We start from the raw sequence: 23,167 nt of genomic DNA, 5'->3' as shown, positions 1-23,167 counted from the left end.
TATGTCTAGATGTACTAGTGATTTATCAATTCAAACAAATAGACTACTGTTCGGTATGTTGCTTTGTCACGAGGCTGGTGCTGTTCTGAGAGACTCAATGGAGTTGGTGACACGTGGCTCTGAACAAATGACTGGGTATAAATTAATTAATAATCTCTGATAGAGATCTGTTTTGGAAACGCAGACCCCCATGTCACAAGACCCGGCGAGAAAATAACGGCCCACAAAGAAAAATGTCAACAGTACGAAGCGTTTTATTTCCTTTGCCTGGTGTATACAATCTACTATATGTCTCAGCCTTACATGGCTATGTTCTTATAGAGGTAAGAAACTGTACAGCATACAGACGCATTGTTGGTTGAGACCGTTTCCTGTAAATCACATGTACGATACAGTGATTGTACAACTCCCATGTCACTGCATGTCCCCTTGCATTATTGCTGCGGCTGCTGCCTCTGAGAGCAAGTGTTCGGAAAATAAATACTTCGTCCCATTTTAACCACAGTAAGAAGCAAAGAATAGTCCAGCGAGTAGTATTTTAGAAAGATTTTAGTTTTGGGTTACAATTTGTACAGAAACTGCAGTTGCCAGTTACAGTACTTCTAATTAAATCATGCCACCATCCATACAAAGCTCAGTAAAAAAAAAAGAAAAGTAACTGAGGATAAAGTAACACTGTGTTGTTCCACAAGCCACAGCCTCTGGCTTTGACCTTGGTGGTGTAGGAGCAGTGAACAGAAGCCTTTCCTTTCCAAACCAGCCAGGAAAACTCTGGTTGTAGCAAGGCAGGCCAGTGGAAACTCACACAACCCAGCAGGCACTAAAGCTTGTCCCCCAGTGGTCACAAAGATGAGAGCCAAAAAGCTGGCGAGTCTCTAGCTAAACAAATATCCCCCATTTCCATCCATTTTGGGTCAAAGTGAGTTGCTGCGTTACAAGGCCAGTGATCCATTTTCCACAATAAGTGTCAGACAGGGGTTGACTTTTAAGAGAGAGAAGTACCTCCTGTAGCTGTGGTTCCTTCTTCTTTGCCGACATATTCAAAAGCTTTTCCAAGGAGCTGTAGTACTTCTCTGTCTCCTTCTCATACTTCTTTCTCTCCGCCTTAAGACCCCACAGAAGAAAAGCAGATAAACATGAAACCAAAAACTCGATTAGTCTTCATTATTGTCATTTAAAATAAAATATATCTACAACTAACACGTGATTAGGGGTTTAAGGTTAAGCACATTATACTGTAAGTTCATTTTAAGTCCATGGTAAAAAATGTAGATCCTGGACTTTGACATATTTACTTTTCAATTTTAATTTGAAGGAGTTGAAATGTATTATCTCAAGTAGATGTGTATCATAATGTTGAATCAAATTATTCATTGATATGCTAACAAATACATTATTGTCTCTCATAAGTATTAAGTTTTAAGAAAACAGAATAATGTTGAATAAGGCACATCAACTGTGTTTATGAAGAGCTGCAGTACTAGACAGTGTTCTGGTTATTGTCAGATGAGAAAATGAACAGCCACACAGTACCTTTGCTGCACGTAGTTGGTCTTTCCTGAACTTATCCATGGGTTTCATTAAGGTTTCTTCAATGTTTCTCATCTAGACGAACAGAGAGTAAAAGTATTTAAACGCACTTATTTAAATTCCTTGTAATTTGACCCTACAGTATGAGTATGCATTCAATATTTCATAGATATTTCAAAATCAAAGAGACCATTGTATAGCTGTGCTGATATACACAGTACAACAGCACCCCCTCTCATGTCATGAAGCTTAAATTGCTTCAATATGTGATCTGCTATGACCCAATCTCAGCATGCTTGTGAATTTGTGCACCCTTAAAACTTTATGGTGTGCAAGGTGAGCACTAAACACTGTTTAAAAACTGTTTCCAATGTACATTATGGCATTAAACTGACTCAAATCATTTCACCAACATATTTAGTTTTCCTTCCAAGATTCATTACAGCAAGGCAAAGCAAGGTAAGTAGCAAGCACATTTAAACAAAACGTTAAAATCATGACGACAAAGTGCAACAACAAAGTCATTTAAGGCTTTTAAATTCACTGCTTCTCTACATTTAATTTTGATTTTGAGGATAGAAAGGTGACCTTGGCTTGTGTTTATTTGTGTTTACCCAAACATGGTAAGCTGGGCATACTGTAAGAGGGGCTAGCACCCATAAAAACAAAAGATAATTGTCTGTAGCCCAAAAATAATAAAGGCCATATAAAATCCACTTTGAGTGCCTGGACCTGGATTTTTGTATGCCTTTTTGACATCATGAACATTATTCCCTTGAGCACCGGTGGTCTGACGGATAAGTAGTACTGGAGTAATTGTTATTTTGTCTAGGCTAGACTACCGAAGATAATTGCATGAACAAGTGCAAGTATAAACTCTTTAATCTGTGATACTAATCCATACCTGCAAATAAACAGCTAAATGGCATCCTCATAGCCATGGCAATGGTCAATGCCTATACGTGCAATTTTATATCAATTGGTCAACCGACTGAGGGAAGTTTTGTTGATTTAATAGTAGGATATTCTTGAAGTGACTGTAGGCTGACTTTGTAATTGTCTTAATGTGGCTGTTCCTTCAGGTCTGAGGCCATGTCTACACCAAGATAGTATTAACGATCTTCAATTATTGGATTGATCGAAAATATAAATCGATAGAATCATCACTGAGGAAGTGGAACTAAACAATTTTTGCAGCCCTACATATTTTGTTGTTTTGCAGTTTGTTTGTTTGTAGATGATGAACAAAATAGGCCCCAGAATGTCAGAGCGGATGTATAAACGGTGATTAAAAGTTGTGTTTGATTCCTCTCCCTCCCTCCACTACAATATGGTTTGCGGGAAGGCTACAACACATGTCATGGCCTGCCTGCCCACCCCACCTCCAGTTGCTGTAAACTATGATGTCATGATCCCAATGTACTGAGCAGAGGAGCTGTGTTGTTGATCTGCATTTGAAACATCATACTGTAGCCTAGCTTATGCCTGGCCTGAACCACCGGAACAAAAACAATGGGCCAGCCACCCTCTTAACCACAGACCTGTGGGGGAAGACATTACTATCTATAGTGAAAAGCTAATGCTGCCTAAATCATGCATTCCTTTCCGAGGGCTGTCTTTGGCATTTATGTTCTTTGGAATGGGTTTGAAAACTGCTACTGTTAAGCTGATGTGCTGCTAGCTCACTAAAAAGAAATGCAGGAAATGGAATAGGTTCACATATAGTATCTGTATCATCCATGTCCAGGTTATTACATAACCTATGCAGAAGTCATAAAAGTGTTCATAGGACAAGATCCAGACACAGCATTCCTGGCTACACAATGCACTAATGTAAAGAACTGCTGCATGAAGTGAAGTGCACCGACGGAGGGAGTTTTCCGTCCGGAAATGACATCATACTGTCAGCTATCGGAGAGAAGGATGCTAGGCTAGCCATTGCTCAGCGCAAGGTGACCCAGCATAAGCTCAAACTCCAAGGACAGGCCACCTTCAAGACTTCCTTCCTTAACTCCTTTTTAACACTGAATGTGAACTATGACTGTTACCGTCTTGGCTGAAACAGTGACAGGGTTTTATGGCGGCATGTTGTAATGGGCTATATTATTGCTGACCTTGGGCCTATCACATTCGGAGTCCCTGCGATCTGTCCTGGTGTTAAAGGCTTGGGTGACCGGCGCCGTGCTGTGTTCCCGCCCTGACACTCCCAGGTTAAGATTTCAACCTTACTACTACTTTTTACTACTAGGACTTATCAGAGGAAATTATGTAAATATATATATATATGTATATATATATATATATATATATATATATATATAATTATATTATTATTTTTTTGGCAAATGTTATGCACATTTATAATAATTATTAAAATAATAATAATAAATTAATAATTTACATTTGGGGGATATCTTTCACAATAATTAATAAAACATGTTCTAGACATTCTAATGATCACAAAAAAACATATATTAGTTATTTTACTTACTTTTATCAGGGTTAAAGGTCATAGGTTAAAACAATGCATTATGCAAATATCATGAGTCATGGCATTGCAATGAACATCAATGATGACGTTTAGGTGAAAAAAGATAATTAAAAATATATATATATATAATATTAAAAAAATATTTAATGATCTTTGCAATAATACAACATATTTAATATTATTAAATATGTTGTATTATTGCAACGCTGGGTGTTACAGGGTTAAGCCTTGTTATATCATGCTCATCGCCTATCTATCCTCTATTGTGTTACATAGCTGAAGACTAGTGACTGCGTGAGGAGTGAATCTGAAACGGACTCCAAAGATTATCACATGGCATTGGCCCACTAAATGTAGAGGTGGATAACATATCATGTAGTGGCACGTAATGGTATCATTAGTGCTGATGTTAAACAGAGACCTTAGACATGCTTTAAGTTAGTTGCATTTAAGTGCCGTAGGCAGGTAGACCTGGAAATGGAGGCAAAAGCAGCTACATGCACAAGACACACACATAAACAAACAGGTATTTTCCTTAGATTTTTTGCAGGTCTGAACTAGTTCTGCTCACCATCAGCTCTCTTTGGTCTTCCAGGTTCTTAAGGAATGAGGAGAATTCCTGCAAGGATTCATCTGAAAATTACAGAAATACATGCTTTAATGTATTTGTGCACAGTCACACACACAGTCACAGACACAGACACAGACACAGACACAGACACAGACACACACACACACACACACACACACACACACACACACACACACACACACACACACACACACACACACACACACACACACACACACACAAGATTTCGGAAAATTGTATGTTCTCAGTTGGGTGGCAGATAAGGAACCCCAAACAAGCATTAAAGCCTGAGTTATACCCTGTCGCAGACTGAAATAGCAGATGTTCAAGCTCACAATGCGTCACACTCAGACATGCTGTGAGCTAGTAGATCGGCTAGTATTGGTGCACCCATATTAACAGTGTGTGGGCTGCCTTGGTGGCAATAACAGTAGCGACTGATGGCCACACTTACCAATACACCGTTCGTCATCCGTCTTGGCATCTCCGATGTACTCAAAGTGAAACTCTCCCAGGCACTGAGCAAATTTCCTCTGGGCCATCCCGAGTTCTGGAGGAAGAGAAAAATACACATTTTAATGTGTATTCATGGGGGGGATGCCCTGGTGGCCACAATCACAAAACATTGTCTGTTCGTTCCGCACATCAAGCGTCTGTGTTATAGGTTATCGGTCCTATCCGAGCTCACTTTACGGTCTTTGTTGTCGTCTGAATATAGCAGAAATATCTCAAGGACTCTCTTCAGGAGGCTGAGCAGAGAGAATGCCCACATCTAAATTGATGGTGTTGTACTAGGGGGAGATGGTCAGGTCACTTCAAACTCCGCTGAGGACCTGAAATGGGCCACACGCACCACCACTGCACCACACATGAAATGCCTCTATTGAATACATCAGCTGAAAAAGGCGAGCTGGGTTTATAATAGCAATTCACTACCATGTCTTTATAAAGGGCGGACAGGTTGATGGTTGGTGTGAAGTGCATAGGCTCAAGTACTAATCATAGACTATTTTCATGAGGGTAATCAAAAGCATTTCATTATATTTAGCACCTAGTGCCTACCTGGCATCTATTTCTGCTCCTGTGTACTAAGCAAACATCCTGATGGTTATGCCACCAAAGGATTCCGACATCCTGTATATTTACGATCCATTACACCCACTGTTGTAAACTGGCTGATACTGTACTACATACAGTACTTCCCACCATATGTTGTCATTGATTGGTCATTATACTTATGTCTACAAAATGTAATAGATAATAATTATACATTATGTTAACCCAGTCGGACCACATGCACATGCATAGTCAGACTAAGTTGCAGACGAGTTTTATTTGGAAAACCTTGATCTTGATAATGTTTATGCTCAAAATAAGATTCAGTCATTAATCTTGTTGAGCTTATTGAGCCCAAAGGGGAAACTCAGGTGATAGTTCCATTGCAATTTGCAACACCGATGAATTAAAGGGTCATTGAAAGCCAGAGCGCATAGTCAATGAAGTTATATTACTAAAATGAAATAAAAAAGCCGATCGGAAGATCAGATCGCAGCATGTGTGTGTGTGCGCGCACTGCAGAATCAATAGGGCATAGGGAATGTAATAGGCCAAATGCCATAAGATTCCATCAAACCTCAATAAATCCTGAGAATTCAAGGCCTCATTTAGCTGGGCTGCTAAATGCAAATGCTTACTGCAGTTACTGCTTACAAGGGAAAGACCCAGTGTACAATAAGTAAACAAATATGGCCCCCCCCATCTATTTTGGAAGCAGTGGCGAGATTTCCCCAGGGCTGGGAATCTCTGCCCCCACGGCCATCCCCTGGGGAGGTGTGAGAGAATGTAGCGAGGAGTATTTTAAGACTGGAGCTATGAGTGGTATCCTGTGGAGCAACATCATTAGCTCTGGCAGCTGGTTTGGAGTTCTGTGGGGAAAGATCAACTGGTCTGTAACTGCTAAACAGAGCTCATACTGTAGGCAGTGCAACGCAGCCATTGCGGAAGTTCCCCTCCATGCATTTTTAAAGTTGCACCTACAAGATCGATGCAAACCATCTGAAATGACGCTGCTGTCTTTTGGTATCTTTAACGCTCAATTCACACGTTTACGTTAGTCCACATACTGCTAAATGCAATACATTGAACATGTCTGAGGTTATGAGTGACAGACCAACTAAGCTAACAAACAAGCTGCGGGAGACCAGCAATGTCTGTCTTTACTGTAGTGTACTCCATCCAAGCCTGTGAGTTCTTCAGCCTCGGCAGAGCAGCTTACTCGCTCACAACATGAACACACATGAATAAACTGCTTCACAATAGCGTGTCACATCATGATGGTGTAACTAAGACACTAACACATATCTATTTTGGAAAAAGGGAAGAGGGGGGCTATGATTGGTTGGACTAGCATCAAAGTTGAGGCCACATATTGTGTTGTCGAGCACCCGATGCTGTGGAACCACAGTACCTTGTGCAGCGCACTACCCAGGTGGAAGTCGACTCACAGAATCGAAAGTGCATAAATCTCTGTATCTGTCCATCTGTCTGTGTCCATGTTTTACCCATATGATGCCATTGCATTGATGTTGATTGTTGTAAGTCATGCAACTACAGGAGGCTAGAGTCTGCAGTCAGTACAGTGTACACTGAGGTTATTGCATGGGTTGACAGCTTTATTTGATACTACCGGTAGCTCCGATTTTTTACAAGCTAATAGAAGCAACAGTCACAAAACCATGGCTGCTGTGTGCACCGTGCGCACAATGGATTACAATGTTAATAGGCCCAAAGCTTAAACATGTGAATTGGGTTGGACAATGCCTGCCTGCACCAAGCACAAAAGACAGCTTCTGCCTCAGTGGCCCATATCAAAACCATTTAAACAGGCATCACAGGCAGGTCTTGACCATTTTTCTAACCGTACACTCATAATGTTTGCCAGTGCCAACTGCCACCAAACAAGGATGCACAAGCAGTCTCACACCCATAAAGGCCTATACAGACTAGAGCCTCTTACCAGGTGAGCTATCAGGGCACCAGAGATTAGTTATCTATTGGAGTCTGACTCTGAGACTCACTCTCCAATAAATAAATCAGTTGTCAGTTCACACCAACCATTTCATGCTGAGATTTCAAGGATTCACTTCTTGGGCAACTGCTCTGGATATGAACACACCGTTGAATCATCTGCATTATTTTAACGTTGCATGCAGTACAAAACAAATCTCAGTTAAATTAATACAACTTTGCAGCAGTTACAGCTTACATAGGAATGTCGCTCGAATGAATTAGTCTCGTGTCGCACAGCTGCGTCTAGATTCTCCCGGCGGATCCTGCCGGGAGCTGCCTATGCCATAGAAGCATAGGTGGACCCCAGGATAACATAGGAATGACTCAGTATGTGTCAATATTAAAGCATGACTTGTCCTAGTCTATTTAGGAAGCAACGAGGTAACAATGTGGACTGTGGAGATTCACAAGCACCTGTAGTCAGTCCCTCTGGTCAGTTTGTGGAGGTCATTCAACTACAGGATGATAATGCCATTGAGACGGCTTACACGTTATTATTTACAATGTTTTGTTCTTTGAACTGGCCGGCCTTTAAATAGCAGCAACAGGAAGGGTCCCTTTTTTCTTTCGGTGAGGTCATTGTTGTTGCTAGAGAAATCAGATGGACAGCTGGTGAGAGTAATGCATGGTGAACGCACTGTGGGAATAGAGCTTTCTTACTAATGCCTATAGGATGCACTCTGACATCATCTCACTGTGACAGGATGCAAGTAATACAAGATGAACAGTGTTCATATATATATACGGCTGGGCGATATGGACAATCAATATTACAATATTTTTTTACCAAATACATCGATATCAATATTGTTAATAGAACCGCTTTACTGCAATATGTAGCCTTTAAAAATAAGGAATATCACAATATTACTGAATCCGAAATACCAGACGATATCCGAGTCTCATATCATAACATCGATAATATTGATATAATTTAACATAGTTATAACCATTCTATTGCCCAGCTGTATGTTCATATTTGTCAAAAATAAGGTATATTGTACATAGCTGCAATACAAGGGTGTAGCCTACAGCACATGGTAAATAAAAACAATTATGTTTGTGGTGTTAAATCCTTGTAAATATGAGGCAGACTTTCACAGTTGGGACTAATAAAATAATAATGTGTGCTTTCCTTTACCTGCCTTATTGCCTACACTGAATAAGGAAGCCAAGGGTTGCTAAAGGTTATAAGCTAGGACCATTGCTTCATGGCTGTAATGAAGACATGAAGTGTTACCAATTGACTATCAGACATCTATCTGCATGCACTTAGCCAGGATCCATAGGGAATGTAATGGATGAGGCCCTGGGCTATTCAAACGACAGCCAGACAGAACAAATGGGCACAAGCAATGGTTGAGGCGTGGCTACTGGCTCATAATTGCTTTGTTCTTAGCTTGTTAGGTTATGCAAGATAGCGCGCTGGCCTAACATAGGTAATTAATCAAAACTGGGGACAGTTTACATTTGTCACGTCCTGTACACGCGCAAACAACAACAACTAAATAGGTCAATGTAAAAAAACATCATCAAGAGCACCGTTACTTAGGCCTAAATCATGAATGCCGTGTACTGTATGTGTGTGTCACAAATCCCATAGGCCTATATGACATAAGAATTTGCCAGCAGCTGATGTCATTGTTGAGGGATTTTGCCTGTTTTCAGAATTTTGTTTTTTTGTTTGAATCATGCAGCTAATATTGACAGGCAGCTACTTCAAATCCTCTGCCAGAGCCAGCTGTGTAAAGATTAAATGTTTTGTTCAGGTGATATTTGTGTATATTTAAAATGCCCCTTCTAGGCTGTAGTCAAAGGTGCATCTAACTTCCAAAACTCCAAGTGATGTAAACACAGTCTTGTGTAGTTCTGACTGAGTAGGAGTTAGTAAATTATGGGTTAGGGACAGTATTCTCAAAACAGAGCTGCAGTATGGTCAAGCATGAAACTTAGTGGGAAACATGTTATGTTAAACATAATAATTGACTTTGACATGTGAGGTATTATTTGGTCAAAGATATTGTGAATGATTTTGTCCACCGAGCCCTAAGCTATACATGCAAAGTACAGTATATACAAAGTTTGATTATGAAAACCTTACTATGTATGTAGGTAATTTAGTCATAATTTAGCACAACTCTACATAATCATAATAAGGGAGATGTCCCTGACCGCTGCCCAGTGCCCCACCATCCTGAGATGTTCTGGTGATTAAAGGGGCAAAACATCAGTGAAGGATGGCTCCCAGCTGATGACCCTGCAGCTGGTATTTAGGTACTGGCTGAAGTGGGCCTGACGCCTGACGGAAGTGGCCCGAGAGGTTGCAAGGTACAAGCTTGGCTCAAGAAGGAGGATGCCCCTGCCATGTAGAGGCATTCATTCCATTTCAACGTTTGTGGGCCCGTTTTGCACAAAATGCAAAACAATCTGTAACGTATCCCAAGAAAGAACCACAGTCTGCTTCATATATTTTGGCCAATTTTAACTACACCATGAACCGTAGGTCATACAATAAATGTTTTATATAGATAAAGAAATGTGCAGGCCCTGGGTAGACAACCAGTCCTGGCAGAGACCTAAGCTCTGACACTTTCTAGTTTGCCCTGAGTTCCGTCATAACACTTTTTTTTTGACAGCTTGGTCAAGAAGAACTGCACTTGTGACGTAGTCCTAACAACACTGACAGAAACGGAGTGGAAAATTCAGTACCCCTCCTCCCAGCATGCATTACCAAGGAACATGTTTTGACAACATTCCACTGAACCTTGAAAAACTACTCAACCACACTGTATACTGTATCTGGTGCGAAATCATGGCATTCTTTAAAGGGTGCAAAGGCCGCCTGTAAAGCATGGTGGTGCATTCTTAAACAACAGATAAGAGTCTTGTAGGCTGCCCAGCTGGAGAAATGCAGTGGGTTGGGGCAGGGTGATGGTTTGTAAAAGTATGCTAAAGCCACTATACAGATTCATTGCTGGAAGTCTTTTAAAATCCGCCCCCAAAAACCTTCTAGCAAATGCGCTTGCAGACTAGAGTGTTGTTTATTTTACTTATTCATTGTCAACTTTTGTTTTAAATATTGCGATTGCCAGAAGGTTTAGTGTCTCATATCTTATATCAACAATGGTTTGGTACACTACTACCTACTAACCTGCAGTTTAGTGCCACATACACATATAACATATAAAATTGTCAATCTGCATTGGAATAGTGTTTAGTTTGTTTCTGGCTAAGCAATATTTCCTAGTTTCATTTATGTAAATGTATTAGTGCTTTCATTTTCACAATGTGTGTGTATGAGAATGTAACACAAAATATGTACATTTCAGAAACCGTAAGCCTTATAATGTTGAGCCGTCTGGAAGAGGGTCCGTCTGTTCCCGTCTACAATGGAGATCTAGGGGTGATCTAGATCTGGGCCCTGACCAAAGCCTCAGAGGCTTTTGTGCTAGTTCTGGACAACGGGCAATCCGACGGAGGGACATGTGTGTCAAATTTGAAGTATGTGGGGTTTTCGAGTTACGTGGATTACAGATGTAGGTACATACACAATACACATGCGTACATAGACTTGTTTATAGATAGATGACGTCACGTCATCAACATGATATTATGTCATCATATGTCGTCTAAAACTCATTTAATCTAACCACCAATGTTGCCCCTTTCATTAGTTATACTAATTTCATAGACATTCTCCTTTATGTCAGTGATGAAGGCCTCCTGGTCCAAAACACTGTTTACAATAGGCGCTTACCCTAGCAACAGTGATGATGTCAGTCGATAGATTCGTATTCTGTTGATTAGCACCATGTGTGAGTGAGCGTGGCACACAATACAGTCCTCTACAAATCCCACTCATCCATGCAGTCTTCTTACAGCAAGCTGAATGCCTCTTCAACTCACGAAAAACTAAAAAGACGGGATTTCGACATGATATATAGATAGTCGGTTGTCGTCTATAGTGCACTGAAAGTCTGACGTAAATATGGCCCATATAGGTGTTTTAGAATCAACTAGAGAAAACATTAATGTTACTGCTGCCGAATTAATTACATTTTCGCTGGAAACAGACTATCATATATGACTGACTGTCTTAAACGATACAGAGACACGTCACCGACCCAACAATATCGCCAAGACAGTTTGTGTATTTTTGAACCACAATTCTTATACGAGACGATTTTAAGATGACCCCATGTTATTCTCCAATAGAGAAAAGCTTCAGTGAAGCGTGAACCAGGGGATGAGTGACTGACGGCAGGACTTCGGTGCTCTATTACCTATGTCCCCAGTATTATTTTAGTGTTTATGTCCATGGTGTGTGTGATCCTGTGTCCATGGTTTAATGTTGGGAATGGGTTACTTGTCACACCAAAGCACCTTATTTGTCTGAACTTCACACTCACACAAAAACTGATTCTGGTGGGAAAACTGATTCTGGTTGGCTTCAGCAAGTGGGGTTTATCAAATGATTACAGAGAGCATTCAAAGAAAAGGGGGGGGGGGGGGGGGGGAGGGGAAAAACAAAAAAACAAAACAGAAATGACATCTGTGTCTCTGTACAGAGTCAATATATTTACCAGAGACATCAGCTAGATACAGTCAGTGGAACAATAACAACTGTGTCAGATGAAAGCTCTGCATTTACAGATGCAAGCGATAGCTACTAGCCTACAGGACAGAACAAAATACCACACACTAGGGCATGGGAGACCAAGGCGAAGGCCTCTCCTGTGTTTTTGCCTTTTAAAGCAAGGCATTTCAGTGAAAACCTGCGCGCTGTCAAACTTGGATACTTTCCATGCGGAACACTAGAGAGACCCCGGCCTGCCTCGCCTCAGAGTATGAGTCATGGGAGGCCCGACCTTACATTAATCCGATACCACGGGCCAAGTTCTTTTTAAACATTTTTAGAAGGAACAATGCAGGAGAAATGTTTTATTAAATACCTAGCTGTATGACATAAACATGTTGTGCCCTTATGAAAGCCATGTCAACAGCTGGACACTGTGTGTGGTTACTGCGTGTGGTTACTGCAGAGCAGTGGAAGGTAGATCAAGACAATTAAGGGTAATTTATTTAAGCGACAGTGTTTCGAACTGAAAATAGATGATCCACAAGTTCACACAAAGCATTGCAGAACGACCTGTAGACTATTATACAAGTCATATTATTTAATATTAGTTTTATTATTATGATTATAGATCTGCTATTTTCGGTGTATGTTACGATACAAAGTATAACTTGTGCTTTATACAGGGTGGACAAGGTCTTTCAACAAGAGACGCTGTCACAAAAGGAAAAAGGACAAGGTGACGTTCAGACTTGTACCATTAGGCTTTATGGTTCCATACTGGGAAATTAATCTTATCATATACCATGAATACAACTGGCGTGTATGAATAGAGCCAATGACATTGCACAAGGTCATGAATAATATTGTGTTTCTTTGCAGGGGGTGGGTGGGAAGTGGGAACTAGGCATTGTTTTTCTGTGAATGAGACATGCTGATTGCACAAGATATGAAGGTGTAGCCTCTGACATGGATCTTGGTTGCGAGGCATACAAGCCTCCAGTGTTAATTTTGACAGGAAATTCTTTTCAATAATACACCATTTAGTTTTAGTGCTATTTAGTCATCTGAAATGGTTTTCTTAGCCAATCTTATTTCTTAGTCGACTAAATATCAAAATATTGGTCTCGGTTTTCTTTCTACATTTATATCCAATGGCCAATTTGAACCAATTTTTCAACCGGTGCCAACAGCTTAGGCAATTGGCAAATCTCCCTCTGCCAGCCTGGCTGGGGAGAGCCCCGAACTGAGCTCATGCTTCCTTCAATGCATGAGGAGAGTGAGTTTCCCCTGTAGGACATAGCGCGTGGAAGGAAGAACAAGTTATTCCAACCTGTTCTTTTCTCCTCCATCAGGAGCTCCGGATGACCAGGGGGAGGCAGTATAAAGACCTGGATTACAGCATGATTTTTGTGAGAGTGGGGACACGGGGAGAACATATAAACTCCACACAGACCCTTTCACCAACTCCACCTGGGTATACTGTAGGTGATGCGGAGGAGAGAGAATGCCCCCAGCGTCCCCGGCAGGAATCGAAGACCTTCTACCTTCTGTGAGGCGGCAGCGCTACAGACAATGTGGCACGGGCACCGTGCCCACAAAATCTTAGTCTTTTAATAGTTGTTCTTAGTCAACAAAATGAACACTGGTAACCACAAATGAAAAGCTCTTTGAAATTCTATAACATGCAGACAGGTGGCATGCATCCTGTGACATGTCACGGCAAAGTAATAAGACTGCTGCATGACTGTATCCACAATTCCACACTTCCTCTGCCTTTTGTTCCATGTCAGCAGAATCTACATGCTTAATCATCAGAGGAGGGGGTTGTAGGCCTGCAGTGACGCACCACCATTACTAATAATATACAGTGATGAGTGCCCGTCAATAACACTAAGTCTGTTTACTCTCTGGTGGGAAGACACAAAGACTGATCCAGGTTCTTAGAAACCCAAAGCAAAGAACAGACTCTGTATACCATGAGCAGTACAAAACAAACATTAACAACATACCGGTATTATTATTATAACTTTTACTTAATTTAATTAAATGACAAATCACAGATTGGAGACATTTAGCCATATGAGATGAGGAAGTGATGCTAATGAAGCCATTCTATTCCGGCTCTGAACCCGCCAACCCGGTCAAATTGAATTTACCACTGAGCTAATAGAGCCCATCTGCTTGGCTGCTATGGAGAGAAATTGTGTCCAACCTAGACACATGATCAAAATGTCTCAATAGAAGAGCTGGGAGAGCAAATACAACAACCACCCCAATTGTTATATTGTTTGAACATACTCTACAATACAAACATAACATAACATTTTATTCACTAAAGTAGAGCTTTAAATATAATGTTTGGTTGTTTTTTATTTAACCTGCAGAATGGGGGGGTTGTCAAAACAGCCTGACAAACGACATTATTTATACAGTACATCTCTTTTAGGAAGGCCATAACCCTATTGCACCAGCCAATTCACACAACACAAGCCCCACCCGCACAAAATCCAATAAGAGACACGCACAAGTCAAAGTTCAACTGCTGAAGATCCATTCGGGTGTATTATCAACAGAAGTGCACGGTGTATTTGTTGGCACCGCTAAACTGTTTGTTATGTTTTCTACACTCTTATCTGATGTGCCACTTGGGTCAAAGCGTGGCCCGGTCCAGCCTCTCAAAGAGTGTCCGGTGTTTACATGACCATGCCTTTCCCCTGTCCTTCCTGTTCCACTCGTCAATCTTTTCCAGCTGGAGTCCACGCTCGCTCCACTCTGCTCCCACCTTTTTCCTCCCTGGAGGCCTGCCCCCCTCTATCTTTCAGTCCGACTGTCACAGAGTCACTCTGCCTATGTCTAGTGCTTCGCAGCATTACATCCTCCACAGCATCAGGCATTGCGTCACCCCCAAGACCTCCCTGGTCCTCAAATGTCAAAACAAGCCTGCCTGACAGGTTCCCCCAGGGTGACCTCTCAGGGACTGACCGCCTGGCTGTTGATATTATAATTGTTCCCATGGCAACAACTAACAAGGCGACGCACTGATTCACAAAGACTTTTACATGCTGCCCTTTTTCACCCCTCCACGTCACCATCATCACCATGTAATGGTCATCCTCTCACAGGAGTTCAGACCAACCCAAAAATAATCCAAAAACAAATAAACAAGAGTTGAGTTGAGTCCGTTTTTAAAAACAAAAACTTCATATAAAGATAAATCTGTTAAACCCAAAACAACACTCACAATGAAGCACAACACGTGCCTTCATCCACTCCAATCCTCAGTATTTCAGAAACATTGATCTTTTCCTGAAATAATTGTTTAAAACACTTCTCTCATGCACACACCTGGGCCCACGTGTACTGTTGACACACCCAGTCGTATTTATAGTTTGTGCATGAGACAGTTTATAGTACACAGATGTTTTGGGATTCTTCATTCACCATAAAGGTATGCGATACAAATTAAAAAGGAATTCCACACACCCAGTTACAGTACAGTCGTTTACAAGCCGGTGCGTAGGCGACAAGCAGTAGGTGAGATGAATCTGGACAGATTATAGCTGCAGGCGTACACTGCTACTTGCACGTTCAAGATAAGTTTTATTAATGTAACAACTTTTTGGTCATGTAGACCAGACCTTCCTCTGGTTTAGTGATACAAATGAAGATTCTGCTCGTTTCCAATCCATCATGGCCATGGGTAATGATAGGGTAAATGATTCATAGTTGAATCATTGTGGGATGAAGTTTCCTTTAACACTCCGCCACATTCACCTGCACCACAAAAGGAGCTCCTATAGGACAATCATGACAGGTATGCAGTTTCACTTATAGTAGGCCTCTCTGTGCCTCTCTGCTAGAGCTAGAGATGGAAGAGCGTTCCTCCTACATGACCTCACGTCTCTGCTAATGCAATTTTAATGAAAGATTGCGATTTGCCTCTTTGGCAGCATCAGTAAATGTGATTAGCGGGGAGCGGCAGCTAGCCAGAGCAAATATGGCAGTGCGCTCTGAGATATGCCTGCAAAAGAGACAAAAATAATTTCACATTGACGAAAGTTGTTGTTGGTTGGTTGGTAAATTGACATAGACGGGAGGAAATCCAGTGGTCATGATGGACTATAACAGCCCTCAGGCCCTCTTGCCACTGCCACTGCTTAAAGGTGCTGTAACAGTGATAGTGTTTGGTTAAAACAAAAGGTTCTTTGTTAAAAAGGTTAAAGCCCTTTAATGCAATAGTAATCATTTCTAGTGTTTACAGGAGGTCTCTCCAGCTCTTTAGCAAACACAAAACATACATTTTCAAGGGGTTGCCAATTTAATCCAATCTCGAGTTCTTCTCTCTCCAGTTTGGATGAAATTGGTGTTGTTTACTAAAGAACGGGAGATACGGTAAGACACTTGTTAAAACACTAATTATGCTAACGACTTGTATAGAGTGCCTTGGCGATGTACTGTATAGGCATCTTTAGGTCTTTTTTTATTGATATCAAACCATTTTATAAAAATGTATTACAGCCAATGAGAGCACAGGACAGCTGTGCTCACAGCACTGCTGTCTGTCTGTCAACTGCACCGATAGTTGATCAGATTATAACATATATAACCTTTATTCCGTCTGTAAATCCCTGTGTCATACATATTGGTAGCTATATTAGCCCAATATTGCCGTTACGCATTTCACTTGAATAATGTTGATAAACTGCATCGGAATCAACGCTGCAAACATTTGGACCTTGTGTGTGTGTGTGCACACATACGGAGAGACAGAGAATTATGTAATGAAAATCAATTCAACATCCTGTCTCACTATAGTTTCCAGCAACGTCTCGTCATAGATCTCTGATCTCCACCCCCTCGCCGTGTTGTGGGGCAAACTGAACCAAAGCTGAACTGTCATTCACGCTTTGCGTTTGTAAAATTACTCATTTGCCGACTGAAGACTGAAAGGAAAACTAATGGAAAGACGAGGCTTGCTCAACATACGTACAAGCTATTAGGAAGAGAGCTTTATCTCCACAAAACCGGGGATATTATGAACACACAACACACACACACAGAATGGAAAGATGATTTTGACAGCTACTGCCCCACGTTCAAGGCTACAACTGACGCGCAGCACAGTAGCCTACCTTAGGCTTAAGGAACAAACTATTATAGGCCAACATGTAATTGCTGAGCGAAAACATCTGCAGAAAAGTTTTGAACTGTTAAATCTGTTCATTGAAAATAGCTGATCTGCAAGCTCACTAGGTTGTAGATGGATTACAATTATACTAATAGTGATATATAAATATATAAATAATATTAAAAAAATGATGAGCTAGACACCCAATTAAAATAGAAACCTCAGATTATATAAATGTGCATGTGGCTTAATTAAATCACCAGTGCTTGGCTGTTATGCATCCACCGTTCTGTGCGCCGTCAGCCGTGCACATTTGCTTGATACTTGATTGTTTGATAGAAAGTCCAGACAATAAAATCATTCCTTGACTTGTTCTGTTATGGCACAAGTATGAACCGAGCAAATCTGCACCATTAAAGTAGTGTAATAGCATGGAAAAGTCACTGTTTACATTTACAAGCTCGTCATGTCACTCTGGCAAAGTGATTGATCTGTGTCTCTCCTAGGGTCCTACTTGCCCCACAACAAGGATGCGGGCTGGAAGCGGCAAATGTTTAAGCCCCTTCTGGGATATTTTGCTGGGCCCTAGCGCACATAGGCTACGCTATCACAAACATTTCACCCTGTATGTGTGTAGCATAGACTATTCCTGTGTGTGTGTGCACGCAGAGAGAGAGAGAGGGGCGACCTGTGTCGGTCTCACGCTTGAATCACGGCATCCTGTAGGTACGTGCGATGTCAAATTGAATTGGAATACAAAACAAATTATGTAGCCTTAGTAGCCTATATGTATCGGGTCTGGATCGCATCTTGGTGAACTCTTGCAGTGTGTTATCCCTAGTCGGCGGCCAATCGTTTAATGTGAAAGCCACAAAGATATTTAAAAAAGACTCCTGTAGTGTGAAACGATAAACGATCTGATGACTCGCCGACAACTTTAAAACTCCTACAGTGGGGCCATTACCGGTACACTATCTTTTAGCTGTACAGTTCTAATCTAGTTCTAGTGTATACACTTTAAATGGCAAACTTATTGATGTATCTCACAAGATTTATGTGTGATAAGAAAAAAACCGATGGACAAAGTAACCAAGGTCATTCCCCATTAATGAGTTTTCAGCTCTGAACAGATCAGATTTTCTGATAGGGTAGGGACCGGACCGGGCCAAGTTGATAATGTAATCCCTGAAAACAGACTTACAACCATTTTGATTTTGTAAAAAGGGGGAAGGATATGCACATCCCCAAAGTTTCTTTAAAAACGGCGCAGGACCCCGAAAGAAATCTAGTCAAGAAGAGGGGATGTTTTATGTATTATTTTAAGTTTAACCAAACATCAACGTTGTGAAATGTTGCAGTTTGGTAGGGGGCAGCTATTAGACATACCCGTTTTCTTTACATCATACATCTATCATACATCAAATCTACACAGATTCCCTTTGACATTTACGGTATATCGTTTTTGAAGTAAAATACAGTCCTGCTTTTGAACTTTTAGTATTGTACCTGTAATGGCCAATTATGTCCATTGTAAAGAAACTTGTTGGGGGGGGGGGGGGGTTGTTTAACAAGGGTTCTGACAGGACAGTGATCTGGAGGAGGAAGCTCCCAGAAACAGGAGCGTAGTGTTGTCACTCTTCTAGTGGGCACTTCCGTGTCACAGCTCTCCGGCCCCAGGGTCCTGCATTGAACATTTCCTCCCAGAACCAAGGACTTTCCATTGCGGGACATCCTCCCAGGCAGAGGGAGTGGAATCTGGAATGAGAGACTGAGAGGCCGAACATGGCCTGGGACTTGGAGATTTGGAACAGTATGAGAGAGGTGGAAGGTCCATCTGACAATACAAAACATGAGATCATCCCAGGGTCAAAAAATGAAAGAAACTGAGGGGCGTTTCTCTATTCTCTTGCTATAGTTTGTTAATAATGTGTAGCCTGGCCCTTTATTGAAGTTTGAGGGCATACACTTTGGATTACTGAAGATGAGTGAAGTAAAGTCTAGTGCAGCAGATCATATTGACCATGTGTTGAGCACACAAGGAACAAATTCACTTAGGAACAACAATGAAGAATCAGACTATGTTCGTAGTAATGCTCATACGAGTTCTTTAGGATCTAATCTGAAGTATGCCCATTTCATGAATGAAGCCCATTGTTTCTGTAATGCTTGCAAATGTAGTTATTTCAACAACTGGAAGGGATGAGGGGCTTTATATAGCAACAATGTACAATGTAGTCTGCAGTCAGGGTGTAGCCAGGGCTCAGGGCACAGCTAGGGCATAAGATCAACCTTCTATTGACAAGCCATAGCAGCGGGTTAGTGAGGCAGAACCAACAACACACAAGAACTCTTATCCAACTGCCACGGTCAACTAACTATACAGATGTTTATTACAGAAAGGCAACCTGCCAACCTGATGTGTAGCATAACCACAGTCAGAGATAGACTGCTACTGTATGGATGGGATGTTTATTAAAGAAAGGAAACCTGGTATTTTCTACAATAGCTTAGAAAATAACAGACAATCTGCATCTGTGGAGTTGAGGGGAAAGAAATTGAAATGCATAACTAGAAGAAGAAGAATGGAAATGGCATACTTCTTTTATTTTTTGGGATAGTCTATTGATTAAAATGTGCTTTGCACAAAACATTCTTCCATAAAGCTGATGGGCACCATTCAATGTAGTTAATAAAATTACCTTACCTTACCTTACCTAGTGGTGAACATTATACTGCTAAGCTTTGTCCCAAATCAAAGTTGGTCATCAAAAACACTGAGAAGATAATGATCAAATATCTAGGAAATCTATCTAGTATCTGCAGCATGTCAAAGACGCGTCAAAGACAGGTCTTCCTCGCAACTACACAGACCAGAGAAAAAAACTACAGTAAACTAAAAAAGACTAAACTGCAGAGCCATTTTCTTTGATCTCTCTTCACAACAGAGTAGACAGAGACAGCAACTTGGTGAGGCAAGGTTGTTACACTTGTGCCCAGTAATGAGGGCTTAGCTGTGACTGGACTCCACCCTGGGAGTGTGAGTGAACAAGGCTGTTACCTGTTACTTTATAACTTACCCTCTGTGTGGTAGCTACACCTGAGAGTGGGTAGACTGAGCACACAGTGTCTATTGAAATCGTCAGACGGCTTTTCACTGTGCTTTAAGAAAGCTTATGAGTACAACTACTGTGTCATACTGTAAGCCTTGTTGCAGCCCTGCCACGTCTAATATTCAATATGGGTTAGTCATTCATTCATCCTAAAATTACTATCCGAAATGCAAACCTGTGTTTAGTGTGTCTTATCAGAGCTGATAAGTAGTTGGTCCAATGAGAAAAATAATAATACTTTTGAAGTGTCTGAAGAATGGCTGGTGACCGCAGTGAAGTGGGTCTGAAGTGGGTCACAGGGTATAGACTTACGCCAGCATGGTCTGCACAGTGCACACATGTACAGTCAGACCTATATGGATGTGAAATGAATACCAGAGGTCATCCTATTTTGTACCATGAGCTGCAGCTGTACAGGTTCTATGGATAAGGCCCCAAAACACCTGCAGAACATCACAGCCAATACACGTTACATGGAGCCTAAGAATTATTCTAAAACTGTCCACTGACTTCTGAAGAACAATCAAACTACGCACCTGCTGTATATGGTTGATAAAATGGCATACACTTTTCTGAATAATCATTATTTCAGTCAAGAAGACTTGCTACTGTGCCTGTGTCTGCCTGTGTCTATTATGTACAGTACCAGAAATTCATAGTAAAGTAATGGTAGGTGAATAGGACTGCTTCAGAGCCCTGATGAAGACAGTACAGCAGGGGTCGAAAATATTCGTTCCGTAATGTTAACAGAATAAAGGCTGAACTGGTGCTCCAGTCCTTCCTAGTACAGTATTAGCAGCAGTATACTGTTGATATAATTGTTTATCAGCTAGAACATCCGACTAAAGTCCAGCATTACAGTCAGCAATGCCACTTAAGAATCAGAATCAAAATCAATCAGAATCAGCGTTATTGTCACATCACAGATTTGCAGAAGTAAAACAAAGTGGGTGAAACAGACTGCAATCCCATTCTCAGCTCTTGCTAGACAGTTATCATTTCAACAACAGACACCGGAAGGGTTGTGAGCCATGCACAAGCATGCCACAGCAGTGTTCACCTCAACCTACATTGCTGCAGGCAATATACATTACACTCAAGGGAAAAAGTAACAATAAACATTAACATTAATAAAACTAACCAAAATTATACCAAGCCAGCGGCAGTGAACTCCCAAACCTCACCTACAGCTGTTATACTTGTAAAGCCAACTCAAGGTGAACTGAGGAGAAACTCTAAACAATGGCTGACATTACACTTACAGTCTTATGAGGGGGGGAGAAGCAAACACCAAAATGTCACAACATTGGCCTCCCTGCCCTCCCACATAAGACTTCAAACTTACGTTTAGTGGCATTGATGAGGTTCTTGCCATCCTTGTAGAGTTCTTTAATGAACCTGCTGGTTTTATCCAACTCTGCTTCGTGAGCCTTGATCTTCTCCCTGAAGGTGGGACTGTCCAGATAGCACTCACTGAACTCCAGCGGGTGTAGTCCCATTGCTGTTCTGTTAACACGCCAGCTGCAACTGTTAGCACAGTCTGGAACCTGGTACTGAAGAGCAGTTGCTCACTTTGTAGCGAGTAGACTACAATATAAAAATGAGAATAAGCAGTAGCGGTGTTCTTTATCCGTGCGTTTTATCGCTAGTAATTCCGCTGCTAAACTGTTGACTCTCACCATGCATTTAAATAATACTTTGCAGCCAGTTAGCGAGCTAACCAGCTAGCTACCAAGTCTGAGGTTCATTGGCAAACGCACAGCTCGCCCAGTTTAGCATTGTAGAACTTCGCTCATGTCCCAAATAAATGCTACTTCTTCTGCTGTAAGTTCTGTTCTTGGATTTAAGGTCCGGCCAGTTGACACGTGCTGTCAGAAAAGCATTTATGTCCATAAAGTGTGTAATAAGTTCAGCCACACGAGTTGCTCTCTGCTCTCCAAACATATGAAACGGTGAATGACAGATGATCCAAAAACTCCACTGACATGCGTGGGCGTGTCGCTCCGTGGGCATGGCTCTGACGGGCACGGGGGTCGGTCCCTCCCACCAGAGCGAGATCCCTCTCTGTCATTGGTTCGTAAAGCCCAATTGAGCGACGGTGTCACGTGCCAAAAAGAGCAGATCTACAAACTGACAAAGTGCCGCATCCCTATGGTGGCATCGCGTTGTAGATCGCGTTTTTGACTGCTGAAAGATCGGGTTCCTGATCCAGGCGGGGCACAGAGCGGATACGGAAACAGGTGTGTACGCGCGTGTGTGTGTGTGTGTGTGTGTGTGTGCGCGTGTGTGTACGTGTGAGTGTGTGTGTGTGTGTGTGTGTGTGTGTGTGTGCGTGTGTGTGTGTGTGTGTGTGTGTGTGTGTGTGTGTGTGTGTGTGTGTGTGTGTGTCAGTGTGTGTGTGTGTGTGTGTGTGTGTGTGTGTGTGTGTGTGTGTGTGTGTGTGTGTGTGTGTGTGTGTGTGTGCGTGTGTGTGTGTGTGTGTGTGTGTGTGTGAGTGTGTGTGTGTGTGCGTGCGTGCGTGCGCAAATTGTAGGCGGGTTCTAGTCTTCTAGACCGGATCAGAGCACCGTGCAGTAAACACGAGGTTAAGATCAGCACGGGTGGAACACATGGTTGGGAGTGGAACCTTAAACGAGACTTTGTTTTTTACCGAGTTGTTTTAGTAGGC

At 41.6% G+C, this 23,167-nt stretch overlaps 1 protein-coding gene across 2 annotated transcripts in view; it reads right to left on the bottom strand.

The window, feature by feature from the left end:
- arhgap10 (Rho GTPase activating protein 10) overlaps nt 1–22,463 on the bottom strand; it is a 70,277-nt gene extending 47,814 nt beyond the window's left edge. For both annotated transcript variants that reach the window (XM_080757495.1, XM_080757494.1), the window contains exons 1-5: nt 21,845–22,463; nt 5,068–5,163; nt 4,593–4,654; nt 1,534–1,605; nt 1,003–1,104 (exon numbers count right to left, since the gene is read on the bottom strand). In XM_080757495.1, the coding sequence (XP_080613621.1) occupies nt 1,003–1,104; nt 1,534–1,605; nt 4,593–4,654; nt 5,068–5,163; nt 21,845–21,998 (486 nt within the window). In that variant the 5' untranslated portion in view covers nt 21,999–22,463. The remainder of the gene's footprint in view (nt 1–1,002; nt 1,105–1,533; nt 1,606–4,592; nt 4,655–5,067; nt 5,164–21,844) is intronic.
- Between the last annotated feature and the right edge of the window lie 704 nt (nt 22,464–23,167).

Source organism: Protomyctophum bolini (genome assembly GCF_963924005.1).
Source record: "Protomyctophum bolini genome assembly, chromosome: 3".
Taxonomy (NCBI): domain Eukaryota; kingdom Metazoa; phylum Chordata; class Actinopteri; order Myctophiformes; family Myctophidae; genus Protomyctophum; species Protomyctophum bolini.
This window is presented reverse-complemented; position numbering and strand designations above follow the sequence as displayed.